Raw genomic sequence first — 24,515 nt, forward strand, 5'->3', positions numbered from 1 at the left:
TACTAGGTGCTTCTTCATTATTAGAGCGAAATTCGAAAATCGAAATATTGAATTCCAAGTAAAACCAATGGTATCTACTTGTCATGTCACAGTAATGAACATATCCAAAAATTATGAAAAAGGTAGAAAATTAATTAATTAGGAAAACAGTTTTCAAAGACAATTAGCGAAAATTGAGTTTTGCTAAATTGGCCCAAGATTTCAGAAAATAATTACCTCCATTGTTACGAATCGAACTCTGGTTTCTTTTTTCAGCAAAACTCTACGTTCACTAATTGTCTTTGAAAACTATTTTCATAAATAATAAATTTTCAAGGAAGTGCTTTTGATAAGTTTCCAGACTTTTTTCATATGGGTACTTTTATTGAGAGTACACACATGAAATTGTAGTCCTCTTCGAAGTAATCTCCTCCGGCTGCAATGCACTTGTACCATTCTAACAACTTCTAGAAGGCTCCATGGAAGTCCTCGTGTGAGTGTATTAATGACCCTCGTCAGAGCTTCTTTTATCTCCTCAATTGTCTCATAACAACAGCCTCTAAGGTTTTCCTTGAGCTTAGAGAATAACCAAAAGTCACATTGAGCAAGTCTGGATTGTAGGGAGGGTGAGGAACTGTCTTGATGACCATCTTGGTCAAATAGTCTGTGACAAGGATGGAGTTGTGGACTGGGGCATTGTACTGGTGGAAATACCACTGACTCAATTTGAAGAGTGCTGGCTTTTTTTGACAGAATCTCTTCCTGAACTCCCTTAAAACCTCAACATAGTATTCCTTGTTGACTGTCTGTCCAGTAGGAACCCAGTACATGTAGATCATACCTATGCTGTCAAAAAAAGGGATCATCATAAGTTTGTGGGTAGGTTTGCTCTGTCTGGCCTTCTTGGGTCTGGGAAAGCCAGTATGCTTCCACTAGGACTGCTGTCTTTTGGTCATAGCAGGAGATCCAGCTTTCATCGCAGGTCACCAGAGCATCAAGAACTACAGGATCTGAATTGATCAACTCGACCATCTTCCTGCTCTCATGATCTTTCTGATCTTCTCTGAGCACCCTTGAGACAAACTCCCCGCAAATTTTCTGCATCTTCAGTTCCTTGCGTGTGTACAGTTCCCAAACTGACATACAACTGTGCACTGATTGTCACTACACAACGGTCCTTATCCATGAAATTCTTTATTTGGCCAATCAACTCTAGTGTTTTGACTTCCTTACTCCTCTCAGACCTCTCATCATTCCCTGCCTTCCTTGAATCTCTTATGTAACTTAAAAACTGCTTGATTCATGCAAAAATGGTTCAAAATTAGTCTGAAGCATTTCATGCATTTCTGTGGCATTTTTTCCAAGTTTAAAACTTTTTAAAAAGTTAAAAAAAAACAAAAAACGCTTGAGTGCATGATTTGACTGCAGTCACTAGTATGCAACGGATAGTGCTGTGTGTGAGAGTGTCCTGAACGCCATAGACGCCAACACCAGGCAACATCTCACTCCTATTCTCAATGCAGCCTAATTTAAAGGATTGATATCAATTATGAACTGTTTTATTAATCATTTAGATCAGACTGCTGTGAAGGCAGAAGCGAGAGAGCATCTTAAATACCAAAATAGATGATGGTGATGGTACCATAATCCAGAAGGTTATCGATCCTTTAAAGATACGGTAGAATTGACTATTTCATAACTGTCGTATAGTTCTTAAATAAGCAGAGGATTGTTTATTCTATGTAAAGAACAAGAACTAATAAGATGTCACGGGATTTGTTAGCTCAACCTAGTAATTGCTAAACTATTCTCTTCATTTTGTTTCTTATTAAATAAATCTGCTGTTCTATCCTTAATATTTTTTCTTTTATTAATGAGTCATCACTTATCAAGGTTAAAAACCACTCGAGGTTAAAGGTTAATAAAAGGGACATATTGAAAATATTGAATAGAATAGACAAAATTTGATTGTGAGGACAGTTTATGACAAGTATTTGTTAACATTTGACGAATACAACCATGTTAAAACATGTTATAGTTTGCAGAGAAGCGATCCTGTGGTAATGCGTTCCACAAATGGAAATTTCTTGGTGAAAAAAAAAACCTTTTAATGGAAATTCTGTGCTGTGGGTTTTTTTTCCCTTATAGAAAATTAGATTGTACATTCTGCTCTATCCCTAATACTTTTTCTTTTATTAATGAGTAACCAATTATCAAAGCTCTGTTCTATCAGAAGCTTCATATTGGTGGGATTTGAGATGCCTTACATGCTAGGCTTCTCAGGTAGTTTGACCATGTACAATGTGCCATCTCTTGCATCAACTTCAAAATACGCCTGGATACCACAATCCATATATATATATATATATATATATATATATATATATATATGACCATTTGTACACAACTGGCCAACTAGTAGATGGTCTGCAACAAAAAAAAAAACGGAAATGAAATCATGTCTTCTCTAGGGTGACAATTTTATCATTCCACCTTGTACTTATGGAGAAAACTTGAATGCCTACTAGACACTATCCTCAGGTGTCTTTGTATCAAGGTTTGTCAGAGACAATGACAAGAGGATATTTTCCATTAGAAGTAAACTAAAGAAGGACCTGGCTTGAGTACATACTAAATGATTTGACCACATACAGCATGACTGATATCAACCCTTTAGATCAGATCGCATGGAGAGCAGGTATAAGACACTGCTCATCCTGAAGTTTGGGACATTCACAGAACCTTAAATATCCAATGATGATGATGATGATTTCATATTTAACTACCTCTTACAATTCAACATGAGCTCCCATATGCATATCTCATCAAAAGAGTAAAAACATTTTCCTATTTCAATACTGTTAAGATGTGCGAGTTATCTCCCCTGAAGACTCTCCCAGCTGGTGAGGCCGCTTCCGGCCAGAAGTTGTACAGCCGCCATTACTGTAATACATATTGTTAGAAGGAGCTTAAATAAAGGATATATTCTCTCCATATCTGTTGTTGAAGTTCATTATTTCACACGTAATGATTTGATGGAGGGGAGCAGATGCAACTAAATCTAATCACGAGCATGTCACTAAGTCCCTTCTAATTCCCTGTCAAGGTAGAACCTATTTTGAGCTATGTTCCTAATGTTTTGAGATGAAGATTGATTATTCGTATTATTTGGCTTCTTTGAACTACTGTTCTCATCTTGAGTGTTAGTTACACAACGTTTCATCTGATGTGACCTCCGACCTTCTTCAGGTATATCTTGTTGAATTTGGGAATCTGCATGGAATTTCAAACAGAGCCCTTTATTTAATCCATGCAAGGACTCTTGGCGTAGTAAATTAAATACTTGGTAAAATTCAATTGTAAATTACACTCTTCTGGGGGTTGAATGTTAAATCTTTAATGCAGGTGATACTCAAAATATAATTGTGAATTATTTAGGACTTCTACTCAGTCATGGCTGATGGAACGAGAGCATGGATTAAATAAAGGTTTTCTGTTCATAATTCTGTGCAGAGTCCCGAGTTCAACAAAATTCCCGAGTTCGAGAGAAAGACTACTGAGTTCGGCAAGATACACTGAAGAAGGTTGGAAGTTACATCAACTGAAATGTGAAAATATTGCTCAAGATGTGAACAATAGTTTGAAGAATCTAAATAATATGGACTATTTTGAGTTATATTACTTAAAATAATAGGCTGACATCTCCTTTTTGGCTAAGAGCAAAGCAAAGTGTAATATATGTACTGATACTGCAAGTCATCTATATGTCTAGTTAAGGAAAAAATCCTTCTAGACTAAGACAATTTTCATTTTTGTCCCAATCCTAAGTTCCTCTTCTAGAGGAGCTGGATTCCCCCCCCCCCATTAAATACCGACCTTGTCTCTAACTCCGTCTTCATGAGGAGACAAGTATAACTAAAGTAAATAGGAATAGGCTGGCCTCTAAGTTGGAATTTTAAATTTGGATTTAAATGATAGAGTTGGAGTGGACTGGGCTGGTATAGCTTTAAAGGTCTTCCAAAAGAATAATAAAAAAAGGTACTTAAAAGATTACTATCAGGAAATGGTGATTCTTTCTTTATTCTGAAAGGGAATTAATTTGTTACTATTTAAAAAGTATCTCCTTTGTTTAGATATGATTGTTTATGTGGAGAGGAGATTAATTTGTTGACATTTTAGAATTATCTCTCCTTGTTTAAATATGATTGTTGGTTCTTTTTCGGAATTCCCCTTAAAAAACAAACTAGAGAAAAATCTGTATGATGTATGTACCCGTGAAGAAATAAAAATATCATCTTCCAAAAATCGTATGAATTGATCAAGTAGTATTATTTTTATAAAGATCATTTTTAAGCGATTAAAGCAATTAATAGGAATTTGTAGGCATTACAACATAAATCTAGTAAATATGGAGTATTGTTGAGTTATCTTTCCTTTGTTTCTTGAGATATTTTTCAAAATGGCAGGTAGGGCAGTCACTTCTTGGATACTCATAAAATTTGATTTTCTTATTTAAAAATAAAACTGCTTGATCAATCGATGGTCCCCCCCTCGCCAAACTTTCACGAGGAACACTTATCTAGCTGAAAACACTATCAATAATTTCCCCCACTCTTTATCTGTGCCTAAACCTAAACACAGATTCCATGAACAAAGTTTCTTTCTTAGAATTGCACGCCTGTAGAACTGTCTTCCATTTGCCTGTTTTCCAGCTGACTACAATATGGTTGTCTTCAAGTCCAACGTAAACAAGTTCTTGATGAGCCGTTCCACTTAAGTTAACAAATTTACCGAATTCCCATTACTAACGATTATTATATTGTCCAATTGACTACTGTACATTCTTTAACCCTTACCCTCGGGTGGCTTCTGGGCCTTGATAAGTGGTGATGCCTATGTAAAAAAAAAATAATAATAATTTATGTGATTTTTGGAATATAATATTTTTGTTTTGTGCATGATACAGATTTTTCTTTATTTTTGTTCTTTTAACATAGGGGGAATTCTGGACAAAAAACTGATTGTTTATGTTGAAAGGAGATTGATTTGTTGATATTGTGAAATTATCTCCCTTGTTTAGATATGATTGTTTTTATGAAAAAGGCATTAATTTGTTCATATGATTTTTCTTCTTCTTACTTTTTATATGTTGGAGTTGACATGTTGCTGTAAAAGTCTGTAATTCACACTGAGCATGGCATTTATACAACTGCTGGGTTTGTTTGTTTGGTTGGTGCACTCTCAGCTCTGTTTGGTAACCTGTCGTGAATGATTTTTGCTTGCCTTTACCAATGATCACTTCATTGTGGCCGACTTGGTTAATTTCTTTCGTCCACCACAAATCTCGGCATTTTATGTGGATGTCTGTCGTGTCAGTCACTCGACATCTAAGTGCTATCGGCTTTTTTCCTTTTCCATCAGAGTTTGCTTCAGCTGTTATCAAAATCCGTATCTGGGCTTGAATTCCTGAAAACAAAAAATAAACCGAAATATGATTATCCTCTCTTTGCGTTAGTATATTTGAAGCTTAATAAGATGTTTTTTTTCATTCCGCTTAACAAAACTGCTGCGATCTTCCCAGAAAATACTTTGTCCAGGTTGGAATTATATTCAAACTAGTGGGGGTGCCCTGCATTGCCCAGGTGTTTGGAAAAAAAGTGTTAGTAGGCAGGCAGGCTCGAACCTGTGACGTGAAGGCGGAAAAGAAAGTAAAAGAAAAGTTGAGATCTTGCCGCGACGCTACGAGGAGAGAGGAAGTGGAAAGCGTTCAAATTTAACGATTAAAAAGTTGACTTGCTAAGTGAATGAGTTCACACAGGTGCAGAAATGAAGGTTGGCTGCAGGCCAGTTTCTGCTTCCCCACGATGTTGGGGAAAACCACCTCCCTCCCCCCCTAAGAAGGGGGAGCTCTCCAAATGAATAGCAATTGTTTGATATGAAGGGTTTTCCCCACATTGATCAAAGTTGATTGCCTTCAAGACGTCTCGGCCATGAAGGCCAGGCGATTTGCTTCGATTAGTTTTGCTTTATTTATACGAAAAAGACCAACAAACATGAGAAAGAATGTAACAAAGGGAATTTTATAAAAGTTAATCAAAATAAATGTAGAGACGACATCCCTTCACAAATCGTAGATATTATGATCTAGAGAGTATATAAAAAGTTCTAAAAATAGTAACCCTCTCGAGACCCCCCCCCGAAAAAAGCCTTTCGTGGACATACAAAAACGTGCACGCCACTTTTGCCTTTTATATATATAAATGATGGTTATCTTAAAAAAAGGGGTATAACTTTATATTTATCCATAAAGACATAGTTTTCTTTGATTGGAATAAAAAATAATAATAATTGGTTACAAATAAAGTTCAGTCTCTGCCTGACTTGTCCATCAACTTTCAGCCATGCACATCCAACAGTTTTTGCTTTATCACTGAATAGTGATAAGCACACCTGGATAAAAATGTACAAATTGGCTATAACTCTGGCATGCTCCTCTCTTGGCACTGCTTCTATTTACTTTTTAGTCCTGTTTTATTGTCTTTCAATGATATATGGGGATACTTTACTGGTCGTCTCATCAGAAGGAGGTGTGATTCTGAATGGGTATCACACCTGCTAGACATTAACCTTCTCCTTTAATTTTTATGTATGGGATTATTTCAAAGATAATTTCTAAGAAAACAAGGCTTCACGCCATTCCTGAACTGAAGAGAGCAATTACAGTTCAAATCAAGACAATGCTAAGCGTATCATTTTGAATGTTGTATTCAAATCTGCTTATTACTGAATGGATGTATGTTGGATATTTGTTATATAAATGGCAATTGTCTGTTTGTATGCCCAATTAAAAGTAAAAAAATCTACAAAACCAACATCCACAAAGTTTGTATATTCTTGACCAGAATTACTCTACATGAATAATATCTACAATTTAGAAAAAAAATTATCCATTCTTTGGGAGTCAACTGGACCGGGTTTCATCAGAGGGGGGTCGGTTTTTCAGCCATTTTCAATATTATCTATTATATAAAGGAGAGGTGAATAACTTAGATCATTTTCAATAGAGAGGAATGGGCTGGGTGTAGATGGAAGAGGGGTGTGGGATGAAGATGTGGAAAAACAGGAAAGGTTAAAAGATAGAAAGATAGAGAGATGGACTGAAAAAATTAGAGAGAGAGAAATTTTAACATAAAGATGTTACACGCACGTTTTAAACACTTCTATTTTGTTTTTTATGCCCCACCCCACCCCCAGGCAACGCCGGATTTCTCTGCTAGTACGTATAAGTAAAACTTAGTGGACAAGTCAAGCATAGGCTAAAGTTTATTTGTACCAAATATTGTTGGATGAGTTGAAAAAGACTCAAGAATCCAACATGGTGGCAGTCAGACACACATAGACTTAATAACCTAATACACGTGCACACATGCACACACACACGCACGTGCACACACGCGCGCGCACGCACACACACACACACACACACACACACACACACACAAATAGAGGAGAATTTGAATTACCTTCAATCTCTCTAGACGAAGGTTTGTCAGAACAATCTGACATAAAGATACTTCCCCTTACAAGTAAACCTTGACCAAAAATACAAAATAACATTGTATTCAAAGTACAAATAAGATCCACTCGACATTGCTAGACAATAGCTTATATGAGGAATATTGCACTTTCTCCAAATGATCTTGTCTCTAGTAACAATGTTAAGCTGGATACTCCACCAGACTAGAAGAACTCTTGTCCTGGGATCCGATAAGATGAGATACCATAAAAAAGATATACTACTAGACTTTTCAGTTAACTAAAACCGGGCAGAATTATAACCTGTTGACTTTGAATGAGTGCTTTATGCTAAATTGATGATTGAATAAAGTTAAATTTGTGATTATTTTATCATTAAATATTAATCCCTATTAATTCTTAATTCTACATCGAACGGATACCATGATACTTAGTTCACTTCATCTTATCATAACAGATTCCAATAAAAATTCTTAGATTTTTCAGTAGTTTCCGAGAAAAAGAGGAACAAACAGACAGAGAGACAGGCAGATACAGACAAACTAAGAGAAATATAATATAGATAACATTTGATAAAGATAACAATTGGAGAGCAGAAAATTAATGTTCTTCACCTTTTTATGAACTCAATTTTTGAGAGGTAAAGGAGAACTTAAGTTGAACGTTCAGATATCTATGTATCTGATATAGACGTAAATAAGTAAAAGCCCCAGAAAGGGGCTTTTACTTATTGAAGTCTAATGAAACACAAAAACATACACAAATGGACACGACCTGATTTCAAGAAATATATAGACTTTCTCATCCAAACTTTTGGTTATATTTACGATTAATGTGTCCACTTCATTTCCGGGTGCTCCTTCGTTTTTAATTGATTTTTTATAGTATCTCTTGTTTATTAAATTGTTAGGTGAAAGTACAGAGTAGGTAATGGAGGGCCCCTCCCCTACCATATTAGGAAGGACTTTTTTAAAAATCATATTATTATTTAGAAAAAACTATTCTTAACATAGGAAGGGGCAACCGGAAATGAAGTGGAGACCGTAGTTGTAAAGATAACCAAATATAACCAAACTTTCTCATCTATGAACTCTTCTACAATGGACTTTCTAATTGTTTATCGCTGTCCATACTCATGGACCTATTCCTGTACTAACACACTTTTCTTCTATTCCCTTTTTATTTACCTGTTGACAAAGACGACTCAGTAATTTCGGTAGCTCCTTTCCAAAAACTGCAAATTTGTGGAACTCTTTTTTTCTGTTAACTCTTTTCCTCCTACTTATAGCCTTGGTCCTTTCAAGACGAAAGTCAATAGGTATCCCCTGTTTTTGCAATCATCATCATATCGTATGAATCTGAAGATTCTACTGTTGGCATTGGTTTCCCCAATATTTTTCTAGTCAGAATTATTTTTAGAAAGACATCAGGTACTTATGGGAGGGACCATGTGAAGGCTGCCAACATCCTATGTAAAAACGATTTTTGTGGAATGAACTGGATTCGAATTTGGACTACTCAGGCTGTCAGTTCATGCTATTAACCACTAAAACACCATCACCTCCCTGTTTTTGCAATAATCATTTTCCATTCCTATTAGCTCCTTACATCAAGCGGTTTCATGCCATGTCTGGAGCGATTTCCATAAAAAAAAAAAACAGTTGTTTTAAATATTAGAATGAGAGTTTGCCTTTCTATTCTACTGGATTGCAGAACTGAGCACGTGGTGCAATGTGGCAAAAGGTCTGTAGTTAATTTTAATGCATCTAAATCTTAGCTTCTCTCTTTCCACTATCAATGCTCTGAACCCCACCTGGCCCAAATTGAAATGAATAGCTCTCATCTTGAGGAAGTCCCACGTTTTGACAAGCTTCTGCAACTAACCTTCACTCCTGATCTGAACATACATCAAATCCATTGCCAAGATCACCCGGAGGGGGGGGGGTTTAGATTATTCTACCAATCCAGTAGATATCTCACTGCCGATGCAATAGGGCAGGTCGATTTGCAACTTTTTTCAGAAAATCAACATGGCACTGGTGATGATAGTTGGGATTTGATGTGATAAGAACATATACCAAAAATTAGATCCCCATCTTGAACAAAAAATTGAGCATTTAATTTTTAATATCGTGTAGAAAAATGCTGAAAAATCCTTCATTTTCATAGCATTTTTCACAACACTGACTTTGAAATTTCACTATTTTTATAAAATATCCAATTAAAATTGATATATTCATATGAAATACATTGAAAGAAAAATAAATACATGAATTATAATTTTAATTATGAATCACAACTAGCAAAATATCTCAACTTTTACTGCATTGATTAAACAAAAATTGTAAAAAAAGCTAATTAGCAACTAAGTCTTTTAAATTTCACAATTCAAAAAGATATGTGGAGATGTATTACACTATATAACAACTTGATACAAGTTACAAAACCATGTATTTTAATTTATTAGAGGCAATAATATAAACTTATAATAGAACTAAATTGTTCTTTATAATTTCCTTTTGAGTAAAATGAAGGTCTAATTTGCTGGCATGATGACTTTGTAATAATGTGTCTATGTCTTGCTTCCTGCCCATATACAACTTTTTGAGAAAAATCAATAAAATTTGACCAGTGTGTGGTGGCAAAATTGATAGCAGTAATCTTTTTCATGTTTTTTTTTTTTTTTTAGTTGTTCACTATTTCTGGAAAAAACAACACACAAAAAAAAACCCCAATTATTTGAAAACACTTATTTTTTTTATATTTTTGCAATGTAATATAAATAAAACTAACTATTGTTTGGGTAAATTGAGAAAACTAATAAAATTTAATTGGTAAATATTTATTTAACTAATGGACAAAATCGTTTGAATGTCCTCTTCTCTCACATCCAATTCATCTGAGTTTATCATCGATATTATATTTTCCGGAAGTAGTGCAAAAGCACTATATTTTGAACAGTTTAAAACAGTAATTTGGATTTCAGTTAACTGTTTTGTTCTCTGAATCATTAAAATATACTGTTGTTGGTTAAAAAAAATATTGTCGGTTTTGATCTCAAACAAACTAACTGCATACACTTGGATGATAAATTTGGCAAAAATGTTTAATTTACCATAGTGTTTGAGGATAGACAACTCTAGTCCATAAACACATTAATCTTGTGGCTTATGTTAGCCATCTTCTGCGCGAGCCTTTTCTAGTCTCACACAAAAAGCTATATTACTTGTCATATACATACGCACACACAAACATACGCACACATGTACACACAAGTAGATATATTAACGTTCACGTACATACACTCACATTCACGTGTATACACACACACACGCTAACTCACACACATGTACTCACATACACGTACACGTACGCACACAAGGACGACGTCACTTCCCCTTTGAAAGGAAATCCACACATGCGCAAAAGACCAGAGGAAACACCTATAAAAGCAAGAGCAATAAGCAGCTTTGCCCTTTTCCAACCTGCCTTCCGAGGTGGTTGGTCAGCACACCAGCCACCGCCATTTCGGCAGACGCGCGTACCTCACACCACTTGCTACTATGTGGGACAAAAAGCTAACAGACGTACATACACTTTATACGCTTTCTCTTTCCATGAACTGGATTGACATTCTCACTCTTTCTCTCTATATATATATACAACTTGTCCCAGAGAACACCACTGCGTAGCTGACGGCTAACATGGCGCACAGTTTAACTGATGTCAACCCTCTATCCTTTGTCTTTGTCTACACGCTGGACTATCATTCTCATTTCTACTATATTACTCACTTCTTTTCCCACGTGCGAACAAACGATAGTGACCCAAACGTGAGATGAAAACACATTTCCTTTTTCTTTCTACACCACCAGTCCCGCAACAAACGATGGTTACACCCGAACACGGACATGAACACGTGTTATATCTAAAACATTAATTCTTTCAACAGTAAATAAACGACGTTTATCTTATCCATCAATTTAGTTTTTGTTTCCTTCAATTCCATTCGTTTCATTATTTTCTTTTGTAACGGGATTGGGATTTATATATCCTAGTCCTCTACAGGAAGATGGTGACCCAGTTATTTAAAAATGAAATGGATGCGTTTGAACGAAACACTCATACATACACTCTCTCTCTCTCTACAACAATAAACTTTCCCTCTCACCAGCTAACAACGAGAGACGCACGCCAAACTATACACTTTCCCTCTCACCAGTTAACAGCAAGAGACGCACGCCAAACTAAACACGTGTAGTACCCTTTTCTTTCATTTGTTTCTTCACGAAATAAATCCCTGTTCGTTTAATTCAATTTAACACGTAGTTCGTCTCTTTCTCAATTCAGTTCATTAGTCCTAATTTCACCACCACAACAAACTGGCACCCGACTGACGCGAAACGAACAAGCATGGCGACCCTACCTTTTTTTAAATTAATTGTTTTGAGCGAGATACGCATTTTATTTGATAAAGAAAAAAACGAACTTTTCAACAAAGAAAAACAAGTGAACCACTACCGACAAGGACCTCAACGAACTACAATGATGAAACCCCTCATCAGACTCGGCAGAAAAATAAACACAGAGCTGTCGACTTCATAGCGAATTTAAAGAAAAATTCGAGCTCGACAAACATTTTCCACAGCTTCCTGACATAACCCTGCAACAAACGCGAGGAGCAAAATCACATAGGCCTATACACATTCTCTCCTGCACAGCAGACGCAACAACAAAGAAACAATTACAGGACATCCCTATCAACACGTAGGAAGAAGCTGAATCAACAATACGAGTTGAGATGCACCACGCATGCTGATAAACTCACAACTTGGAAGTTTCGTTGACAGCTGGCAACTGAACACTATCATTCAACCACGAACGAATGCACAACAAACGCCCATACAGACAATGTACACACACTACCGCAGACTCACATGCAAAGACAACGGCAACTGCAAACTCGTTCAACAAGAACGAATGCGCAACTAGCGCCCGTACAAACAATGCACACATTACCGCAGACTCGCTTGCGAAGATACCGTCAACTGGACACACGACGTCAACACGAAACAAAAATTTTCCTTCCAAACGCACTATTCACTTCACGGTCCAAGCAACTCGTTGCACATGTCAGCACACAAAAAAACAACCAAACAAATATCAGCCTAAAAAAAAAAGTAAACGCCTTTTCCACGCATAAGTAAATACCTTTTTTTTTACGAACACACTCCGTTTTTGACATTCCGTTTTTGACGTTTTTTTTTTTCAAACAACCACACTAACAGCAAAAAAAAACAAGACGAACAGTCAATGGCCGAAAACATCACTTACAAAAAAAAAAGAAGACAAAAAAAATATATATATAAATATATATGCACTGCATATATTTTTTTTTTCCTAGGAAGGGGAGTATTGCGCGATCCTTTCATAGTCTCACACAAAAACACGTTCACATTTCAAGCTATATTACTTGTCGCATACATACGCGCGCACAAACATACGCACCCACGTCCACACACATACATATATTCACGTTCGCGTACATACACTCACATTCACGTGTATATACATACACGCTAACGTACACACATGTACTCACACACGCGCACACGTATGCACACAGATGGACGACGTCACTTCCCCTTTCAAAGGAAATCCACACATGCGCAAAAGACCACCGGAAACAAATATAAAAGAAAGAGCAATAAGCGGCTTCTTCCTTTTTAGGACCAGCTTTCGAGCTGTCCGGTCTACAGACCAACAGCGTGCCTTTTCCGCAGGCGCGCACACGCGCGTACCTCACGCCATTTACTACTATGTGGGACAAAAGGCCAACAGACAGTACGTACACTCTTTCTCTCTCTATCTACTACTTGTGCCAGAGAACACCACCGCGTAGCTGACGGCTAACATGGCGCACAGTTTAGTTGATGTCAACCCTTTATCCTTTTCTTTGTCTACACGCTGGACTATCATTCTCATTTCTACTATATTACTCACTTCTTTTCCCACGCGCAAACAAACGATAGTGACCCGAACATGAGATGAAAACACATTTCCTTTTTCTTTCTATAATACCAATCCCGCAACAAACGATGGTTATACCCGCGCGGACATGAACACATATCATACCTAAAACATTAATTCTTTCAACAGTAAATAAACGACACGTTTATCTTATCCATCAATTGTGTTTTTGTTTCCTTCAATTCCATTCGTTTCATTAATTTCTTGTGGCGAGTTAGGGTATTATTATATCCTAGTCTTCTACATTTTATGGTGACCCCGGTATTTTAAAGTGAAATGGATGAATTTGAATGAAGCACTCTTACACACACAGACTCTCTCTCTACAACAATAAACTCTCCCTCTCACCAGCTAACAACGAGAGATGCACGGCAAAATATAGACTCTTTCTCACCAGTTAACAGCGAGAGACGCACGCCAAACTGAACACGTGTGGTACCCTTTTCTTTCATTTGTTTCTTTCACAAAAGAAATTCCTGTTCGTTTAATTCAATTTAACACGTCGTTCGTTTCTTCCTCGAGACAATTCATTTTTCCTATTTTGCACCACCACCACAAAATGGTGACAACCGAATGCGAGACGAACAAGCATTGCTTCCTATGCCACAAGTCCACAACAAACTGGCGCCCGACTGACGCGAAACAAACAAGCATGGCGACCTTACCGTTTTGAAATTAATTGTTTTGAGCAAGACGCGCGTTTTATTTGATAAAGAAAAAAACAAACTTTTCAACAAAGAAAAACAAGTGAACCACTACCGAAAGGAATAACTACTACAAACAACAATGAAGAAACCCCTCGTCAGACTCGGCAGAAAACAAACATGGAGCTCTCAACTTCATACCAAATTTAAAGAAAAATTTGAGCTCGACAAACATTTTTCACAGTTTCCTGACATTATCCTGCAACAAACGCGAATCACATGGGCCTAATACACGAAATAAAAAAAATTTTCCTGTCAAACGAACAATTCACTTCTCTGTCCAAGCAACTCGTTGCACATGTCAGCACACAAAAAAACAACCAAACAAATATCACCCTAAAAAAAAGAGTAAACGCCTTTTCCACGCATAAGTAAATACCTTTTTTTTACGAACACACTCCGTTTTTAACATTCCATTTTTGACGGTTTTTTTTTTTTCAAACAACCACACCAACAGCAAAAAAAAAACAAGACAAACAGTCAATTGCCGAAAACATCACTTACAAAAAAAAAGAAGACAAAAAAAATATATATATATATAAATATATATGCACTGCACATATTTTTTTTTTCCTAGGAAGGGGAATATTGCGCAAGCCTTTCCTAGTCTCACACAAAAACACGTTACATTTCAAGCTATATTACTTGTCACATACATACGCGCACACAAACATACGCGCCCACGTCCATACACGCACATATATTCACGTTCGCGTACATACACTCACATTCACGTGTATATACACATACGCTAACGTACACACATGTACTCACACACGCGCACACAAGGACGACGTCACTTCCTTTCAAAGGAAATCCACACATGCGCAAACAAACACTGGAAACAAGTATAAAAGAAAGAGCAATAAGCAGCTTCTTCTTCCATTTATTACATTATTTTCTTGTGGCGAGTTAGGGTATTATTATATCCTAGTCTTCTACAATATCAAAATTCACATAAATTGACCACGTAGGGCGGGGTTGGGGAGTAAGTGAAAAGCAACGCTATTACGACACTAATCTTGAAAGTAGGTTGAAAACAAGAAAGATAACGCTAAATAATTCAAATTTACCGGATTTTAGAAAGCCATTCTTAACATAGGGACATTGGAAAAGCTCAAATTCGCTTAAAAATGACTTTATTAACCTACATGATTCTTATAATACAATATTTTGACTTATCACCTGAATTCTTAAATACAGGGCATACGCTCAGCATCCATGCTCCTTTGGGGACTTGGAAATGCAAGTCACAATTCTCAGTTCACATACACTGTCAAACACATATACACACTGACAAAAGCAGCACACACACAATTCTTATTAACGTTACTCACACATACTGTCATACATATATGCACACTGACAGGAAACAAACATGCACATATTCACTTCTAAACCTCATAACTTTTCTCACTCTGAACCTTCTATAATATGAGAACTGCACTTTTCAAATGAACAATTAGTTACATGAAACAATTTTCAACCAATTGTAAATTTGTGCATATATAAATATATTGTGTTTTTTTTTTTAAACATGTTTTATCACTTTTATTTAACACTAGCGAGGGGTACCCGGCGTTGCCCAGGTGTTTTTCGGGGTATGTGAAAAAACCCCGAAAATGTGAAAAAAACAGGTGCCCGTGAAAAAAAACGAAGCCTTCACGACGCGCAGTTGGAAAATAGTAAAGTGTTTAAAAAAAACAGGTGCACGTTTTTGATTGACGTGACGGCGATAGGTATTCAGCAGTAAGCATTTTGTGTGGGACAGGTTTGAATGAGGTGAATAAATCGGTTTGTTTGTTTTTAAAAACCCGCTCCCTGTTTATTAGGAGCGAAATGAAAGCTACAGTTTGATATGACGAAGTCGACATTGAACAAACGTTATTTAGCTCTCTTGAGACAACTGGCTTTGAGTCAAGTTTCGTTTTTTTTTATACCGAAAACCGAATGTAACGCGTGCCGATGCGGGAAATGTGGAATAATTAACGTTTGAAAGTCAATAAAATTAAATAGACAGGCGAGCTCCGTGGGTAACTCTGAGATATTGCAATTTATAGATGATATAAAAAGTTTTAAGAAGCAAGCACTTCTCTGAAAGAAGCCTTTTGTGGACATCGAGGAAAAGCGTACATACATACATACATACATTTTCGCTTTTATATATATAGATTTATGTTTTATCTCTTTTTATTCATTTTCCAACATTTTATTACAATTTATGCCAGGGATTTTTTGAGTTAATATACTATCCCAGGCAGTGTTTGGACACGGGTAAGCTAGTATATAAATGTATTGTGTTCCTTAATATTTTCTTTCCGTCACGGGTACGTACCCAATACAGATAATTTTTTATTTATTTTTTTGAGATAGTGAGAATTATATGGAAACGGCACTAAACCTATGCGTGTTTAACTAGCTTTCTCCACTGGAGGAAGTTCTATGGGGTATGAAATTCACAAGCGGTTCCCAGTCAAATGTATATCCCCGTCAGGGGAGATAACGACAGTAGGATTTTGTAACTCTTGCAGGGAGGTGTCGACATCCTCTTACATACAGCGCCTGGAATTCCCAAATTGGTCACCCATCTGGTGCTGACCAGGTTTAACGTTGCTTAACTTATTATCTTATGAGAACCGGTGTGATTATGTCGGAGAATTTTAGGCAAGCGCTAAAAAAAGAAATGAATGTTTTATTGTTCTGTCGCAAACAAAATCGATCAGTCCAATTCATGTAATTTAGTAAGAGAAAAGAGGATTGAAAAGAAAAAAATAAAATAAAAATAAATCTAAAATTTGAGCCAACAAAAATAAGTATTGTTCTTTTCTTTTTTTTTTTTTTAAATCCTCTTCATGCAAGCAACAATCGTATCCCAAAAAGAGAATGTTCTATCAAAATGATCGCGTCATGGTCCGGTGATTTTAAACATATCAGTACTGTTAACATTGGATTTTTTGGAGAAGTTATAGCAGGCAAGAAATACAATCTAAGGACAGGAAACATTTAAGGTCGACTTATCCTAATTCTTGAAGTGGGGGGTGGGGTGGAGGTATCATTAACCTAAGAGATACCGTTACCGATAATCAGTTCATGGTAGGTTTCAACAGAGCTCCAATCTCTGCGCCCTCTCACTTCCATAGAAAAACATCCACAGCAAGAACTCGTTCAGTTACAACCACAGTAATAAATTTTGCTTTCTTCCACTCTACACTAACAACCAAATAGAACTTCAATGAACAAAGTTTCTTTCTCAGACCATCTCACCTGTAGAACAAAATACCACATTGCTGCTTCCCAACCGACTGCAATATGGTCATCTTCAAGTCTATTATAAACATATACTTCAACATGATCTTTCAGTAGTAATGAGCGTGTTTTTTTTATTTTCATTTTTATTTTTTTATTTTTTTGTTAGAGTCTGATAATCTGTGGTGCCAATTCTCTCTTCAAAATCCTGATATTCCCCAACCATTCTGGGAGGAATTCCCCCCCCCCTGGTTGAGAACTACTGCATTAAAAAATTCATGATGATGATGAAGATTGTCATCTTAACGTTGCAATCAACTCATCTCATGTGTTTGAAATTAATTTATACTAGCAAACGTACCCACCAAATCAAATTACTAGGTTCAAAAACGATTTGAAATAAAGGAATAGCACTTTACCTTATTCTATGTAAGTCTCTCACCAATCAGAATGCTAATTGTTTAAAAATAAAATGCAACGTCGAGAGATGAAACAAAGTCGAATTAGTGAGTTACATCGTTATCTTCTATAATATAAATCTCACCTGTCTGTTTATATGTATGTATGTTTGTATGTATGTATGTTTTCATGTCAGCCTAAAACTTTCAACACAGACGACAGATTTTCACGAGATTTGTATTGTTTTGAAGCTCGACCCTTTGGTATTTAATGTATATTCTTTCATTGATATAATCTGCTTAATATCTGAAACATTAAACAAACAAAACCATCATTAATTTCCCTTATGTTATCAGTCCCTTTTTTCTTTACTTTATTTTATCTTATGGCCTTTTCAGACATAGTTCGACATAATAAATTACAAATGAATAGCGATTCCTATAAATGGCTATAAGCTAACACGATATTACGCTTTTTAAAAATTTTTTTTACAAGGTAGTCACCACATATCAAGGCCTGGAAGCCACTCGGGGATAAGAGTTATTGTGTGTACAGTACGTTAGTGTTGGAGATTTGATAAAGTGTCTTACTTAAGGAGGCGGTTCATCAGGAATTTGTTTACATTGGACTTGAAGACATCCAGGTTGTAGTTAGGTGAGAAACAGGCAACCGGAACAGAGTTTCACAGGTGTGCACTTCTAAGAAAGAAGTTTTGTTCATGGAATCTACGTTTTGATTTTGGCACAGATAAGGAGTGGGGAAAATTTTTGACAGTGGTTTCAGCTAGGTAGGTGTTTATCATGAAAGATTGGTGGGGGGGGGGACCAAAGATTGGATTTCAGACGAGCACCTGCCATGGTAGTAACGATAAAACAAAGACAGGCTCGCAACGTCTCTCCTGTGGGAGAGAGGTTGCAGGGAAGAGAAAAGGGCATCACCAACTAGGTCACGAAGCCTATTTTGTACTCTGTCAAGGCAGGATAGGCTGTTTTTAGCAGCTTTTGCCCAGATGTGGCAGCAGTACTCCATCCTTGGATGTACTTGGCTTTTATACAGATAGAGAATTGCATCAGGGGTGAGATATCTTCTGGAGTAGTAGAAGGATCCTACCATTCTTCCAGCGACCTTGGCAACTGACTTGATGTACAGGTTCCATTTCAGGTCAGGAGTAAAGGTCAAGCCCAGAAGCTTATCAAAACATGGAGCTTCCCCTAGACGAGAGCCACCCATTTCAATTGATGCCAGATGGGGATCAGAGTGTTGATGATGTAAAGATAGGAGATTGGTTTTAGACGCATTAAAAGCACCTCCTCCCCCACTGTACCACGCACTCAAGATCAGAGGAGAGAGAATCTGAGAGAACTTTGTCATTTACGGCCTTTGATGTGTTGCCATAGATGGTGGTGTCATCTAGATGTCAACGAATGATTTAAGTATGTGTTTTGGGAGATCATTGATGCATATCAGGAAGAGAGTTGGGCCTAGGATGGACCCCTGAGGGACTCCAGTATTGAGGGCCTCTGATTTCTGCCCATCAACCATTACTCTTATGAACCTATCAGAGAGAAATGATTTAATAATTGAGAAAACATTTCCAGTTATACCGTAGCTGGAAATCTTGTGAAGTAGGCCCTTATGCCATACCTTATCGAAGGCCTTTGATATGTCAAGAGCAATTGCCTTAAAGAGGAAGCCTTTGTCAAGAGATTCACTAATCCTATGAGATATAACAGCACATCTGCTGTAGATCTGGCAGAATGGAAACCATATTGTATGTCACTAAGAAGGTTATTTCTGCTGAGGTGATTGACTACTTCTCTATTTAATATGGATTCCAGCAGCTTACTCATGACACACAGGAGACTTATTGGTCTGTACTGAGAGGGAGATGACTTATCACCTGAATTCTTAAATACAGGGCATACGCTCAGCATCCATGCTCCTTTGGGGACTTGGAAATGCAAGTCACAATTCTCAGTCCACATACACTGTCAAACACATATACACACTGACAAAAGCAGCACACACACAGTTCTTATTAACGTTACTCACACATACTGTCATACATATATGCACACTGACAGGAAACAAACATATGCACATATTCACTTCTAAACCTCATAACTTTTCTCACTCCGAACCTTCTATAATATGAGAACTGCACTTTTCAAATGAACAATTAGTTACATGAAACAATTTTCAACCAATTGTAAATTTGTACATATATAAATATATTGTGTTTTTTTTTTAAACATGTTTTATCTCTTTTATTTAACATTTATGTTTTATCTCTTTTTATTCATTTTCCAACATTTTATTACAATTTATGCCATGGATTTTTTGAGTTAATATACTATCCCAGGCAGTGTTTGGACACGGGTAGGCTAGTATATAAATGTATTGTGTTCCTTAAACATGTTTTATCTCTTTTACTCAACATTCATACTTTTATCTGCTTTTACTCATTTTCCATAGATTCCATAAGTCAGTGTTGATCTTCACGCATTTTCTAAGATGCAGCAGAAGTCTACACCTTATCTAAGTTACAGTACACACTCTTACAAATTCTATTATATCTATATATCTATAAAAATGAAAATGTGTGTGTGTGTGTGTGTGTGTGTGTACACATTTCCCTACCAACTCTGTCAATTTTCGGTCTAGAGACTCGAAATTTGACATAAGGGGTATTGAGATTCGAGAAAATCTTTTTAATTGGTTTTCAGCCAGAAGTTTGGCTGTCAAGGGGTCAAAGTTCAACGATTTGATCTTTGAAAACTCTACCAAACTCCTCCGCCAATTTTAGGTCTAAACATTTGAAATTTTAGATATAAGTTACTTGGATATGGATCAAACTTTTTAATTTGATTTGAGCCCAAAACAATAAATGCCTACATTAAACGTATTATAGGTTAATACAATTATAGATGTATACATTAAACAGATTATAGGTGTGTAAATTAAACAAATTAAAGGTTTATGCATTAAACAGATTATAGGTTTATACATTAGACAGATTATAGATGTATACATTACACAGATTATAGCTTTATACATTAAAGAGATTATAGCTTTATGCATCTCTTTAAGATTATAAGTTCATACATTAAACAGACTATAGGTTTATATATATTAAACAGATTATAGGTGTATACATTACACAGATAGTAGGTTAGACGTTAAACAAATTATAGGTTAGATATTAAACAGATTATAGGTTTATATATTAAACAGATTATAGGTGTATACATTAAATAGATTATAGGTTAGACATTAAACAGACTATAAGTTTATTCATTAAACATATAGGTTCAAACATTAAGCAGATTATAAGTTCATACATTAAACAGATTATAGGTTTATACATTAAACAGATTATAGGTTTATACATTAAACAAATTATTGGTTTATGCATTAAACAAATTATAGGTGTTTACATTAAGCAGATTAAAGATGTGTATATTAAGCAGGTTATAGGTACATACATTAAACAGACTATAGGTATCTAAAATGATACGAAAGATTTGAACTGATAAACCAATAAACTTTTATAGATTCATAGTTAGTTTACAGGCAGGCACACAAATAGAAAATAAATTAATTTGTATACAATCACTAACAATAACTCAAGCATACTGATTTTTCTTTCTTGTTTTTTAAGGTAATATTTAAAGAATAAATCCATTTCTATCAAAATTACCAAAATGTTGTAGTGGTCAAATGGTTAACAGCACAGATTACCGATTTAGGCGTCCCAAGTTCAAATCCAGTTCATTCCACTAATGTCACTGTCACTTAGGACATTGGCAACTTTCATGTGATCGCTCCTGTTAGCACCCGATGTATTTCACGAAATAATTCTGACTAGTAAAATATCGGGGGAAACCAATGCCAAGATTAGAATCTTTGGATGTGTTGTAAATGTTTGGTAATGTTTATTATTTAAAAATCTTGATTCAAATATATTAAGTGGAGAATTTTGCGAAGCAAAAGTGTGTTTACAAAGTCATCTAGTTTTGTTTTGTTTTTTCAGAAAAAAAATAAAAAATAGCAGTGAAATAATTAGTAGAACTTCAAACTGAAAGACACTAAATTTTCTGTTTTCAATGGTGAGTCTCAACATTTTGTAGAAAAGAATAACAACAAATGATTATAGTTTCCTAACAATATGGTTTAGTTATTTATTTAATAATAAAACGTTACTGTACTGATTAAAGTTAACTTTAAAAATATGGTGCAAATGCATAATCTGCTCTTCTTCGTGAATAAACAAAAAAATTAAAAATGATGTGCGTGAAAAAAAAATATCATACACTAAACATCACATAAATTGATTAAGTAGTTTTATTTAAAAAAAGGAAATCAAATTTTATGGCTAAACGATGATCGACGATCTCTCAACATCATTTTACAGGATGAGAGAGATAATTTCAAATAATTCAAGCTTTTGTGAAAATTTAGAAAGCCGTTCTTAACCTGATAAGGGGGGGGGGCATTAGAAAAACTCAAATTCGCTTAAAAATGATTTTCTTTATAAAAATAAAACTACTTGATCAATTTATATGGTTTTAATCGTGTACATTATTTTCTTTCCGTCACGGGTAAGTATATCATAAAAAAATTTTCTTTATTTTTAGTATTTTTGTTTTTTCATAGGCGAGAGTGTATAGACTTGGGCTTAATGTTTAAAGCTAAATTTAATTAGTAATGTTTGGTTGTTTGGTACAGACATCATAAAGATTTTTCTTTATTTTTGTTTTTACTTAGGATAGGAGAGTTATCGACTAGCACCAGAAATTATATTTAAAAACAAAATCTTATATATATATATATATATATATATATATATATATATATATATATATATATATATATATATATATATATATATATATATATATATATATATGGAAAACAAGACAAAACCTAGCTTTTTAAAATAATAAAAAAGGACACTATTGGGCAACGCCGGGTAGAAATAGCTAGTGGATAAATAATAATCTTTTTATTATATGAAAAAAAAAAAAAGAACTACAGGGTTCATAAAAAATAGGAAAGAATTGAAACAATTATAAATAAACTTACCTTGGAATAAAAGTAAAATGGTCCAAATGAAATAAATCCAAAATGTATTCATAATAACTGATGGCTTTTCTTTTTTTTAATTTTTATAAATGTAAACAGACGACCAGGATTTATCAACATAAGAAATAAGAAAGTCAAATTATGCAAATCATTATTCAATTGTCGGCTGCATAAATATCTTCATAATAGTAGTCCTCTTTTAGTCAGTCGATGGCTCGGTCAAATGGTCTGTCACACTTCAGTTTAGTCTGCCAGGCTTAAGTTTCTGAGATAGCATTTTTATAAGTAAAAGTGCAGATAAAACGAACACATCTTAAACATATCCGTTTTTCCTTCTATACTAAAATAGTCTGTATTAATTATAACGTGTTGTCTAAAAGATAGAGATATTTTTCTTCTTTTCAAAGCTCAAATCAGAGATATACTCTATTCAAATGGGCATATCTGAAAGTACGTATTAACCATAAACCGTTCTCTAAAATATGTAGACATTTTTCTTCTTTTCAAAGCTCAAATCAGAAATAAACTCTGTATTTAATCTGTTCCTTTTCTGCTCAATTTTGTTTGTCTTTTCTTAATAACTGTGAATTGATCTTATTGTCACATCAATAGAATAAAAAAAATGAATAGAAGAAACAATTTTAGAGTAGAACCACTAATGAATGATACTGCTGTTCTCTGAACTTAAGCCCAATAACTATGAAGACTTGTGTCCATTCAATGTCATGTCCCATTTAACACCAAGAATTTGATTTCACCCATGGTGTGTGGCATAAGTCAGTATCACTATTCTTCAAGTGTGACCTCTCGGGAGTCAAGAATCAAATTGGATCTCTCTTAGTTTAACAATTCCTTTTTTGTTCGGGGTTGAAATCTCAGGTTTAACTCAGTGGAATCGAGTTTCTTGCTGTCAAACAGTTGTATCTAATGTCTTAATTGCAGGAAGATCCAACGTTGCTCGGGAATGAACGAAGAATACAACTGTCGTATCTCACTATGCTTATAATAACAAATTGCTTGTTTTTTTTTTCTACTGATACCACTCCCACCCACATTTAGCCCTTTAAGATCATTAGAAAAAGCTGAAGTGTTTGAAAACTCTCTGAATTACAGGGATGAGCGATAAAATTGTCACCCTAAAAAAGACATGATTCCATTTCCATTTGACGAAAAACGGCTTTCTTTTTTTCTGCAGACCATCTACTAGTTGGCCAGTTGTGTACAAATCTCAAGAGTGATAGAAGCCTTTTATCATGTCTGAAAGTGACACAATGTTCAATGAGCAAAGTCGGAGATGCGCTGTTGTACAACTCATGCTCTCTACCGATCCAAATTACGACAACAGGACCATTGCCAGCACTCTCAAAATGAAAATCTGGACAGTTTAACGCTTGAGGGCACAGCTCAATGAAGTTTATGGCCGCGGTCATGGTTTTGGGTGTGGTTTCAAGTGAGGGCCACATCATGCCACCTCACATCTTCAATGTTGGCTTGAAAGTCAACACCAAAGTATACCTGATTGTGCTGAAGAGTGTT

The 24,515-nt window shown here is 35.4% G+C and overlaps 1 protein-coding gene across 2 annotated transcripts in view; it reads right to left on the minus strand.

The window, feature by feature from the left end:
* The window catches only part of LOC145239771 (uncharacterized), a 32,933-nt gene that overhangs the window by 4,507 nt on the left and 3,911 nt on the right, over positions 1 to 24,515 (minus strand). Inside the window, exons 1-2 of one of the 2 annotated variants that reach the window (XM_080103210.1) lie at positions 22,980 to 23,803; positions 5,119 to 5,445 (exon numbers count right to left, since the gene is read on the minus strand). In XM_080103210.1, coding sequence (XP_079959336.1) covers positions 5,119 to 5,445; positions 22,980 to 23,031 — 379 coding nt within the window. In that variant the 5' untranslated portion in view covers positions 23,032 to 23,803. Of the gene's footprint in view, positions 1 to 5,118; positions 5,446 to 22,979; positions 23,804 to 24,515 lie in introns of those variants that run through there. The other variant, XM_080103211.1, reaches the window with a different exon arrangement.

Source organism: Euprymna scolopes, chromosome 19 (genome assembly GCF_053919585.1).
Source record: "Euprymna scolopes isolate OS-2025 chromosome 19, ASM5391958v1, whole genome shotgun sequence".
NCBI classification, from domain to species: Eukaryota; Metazoa; Mollusca; class Cephalopoda; order Sepiida; family Sepiolidae; genus Euprymna; species Euprymna scolopes.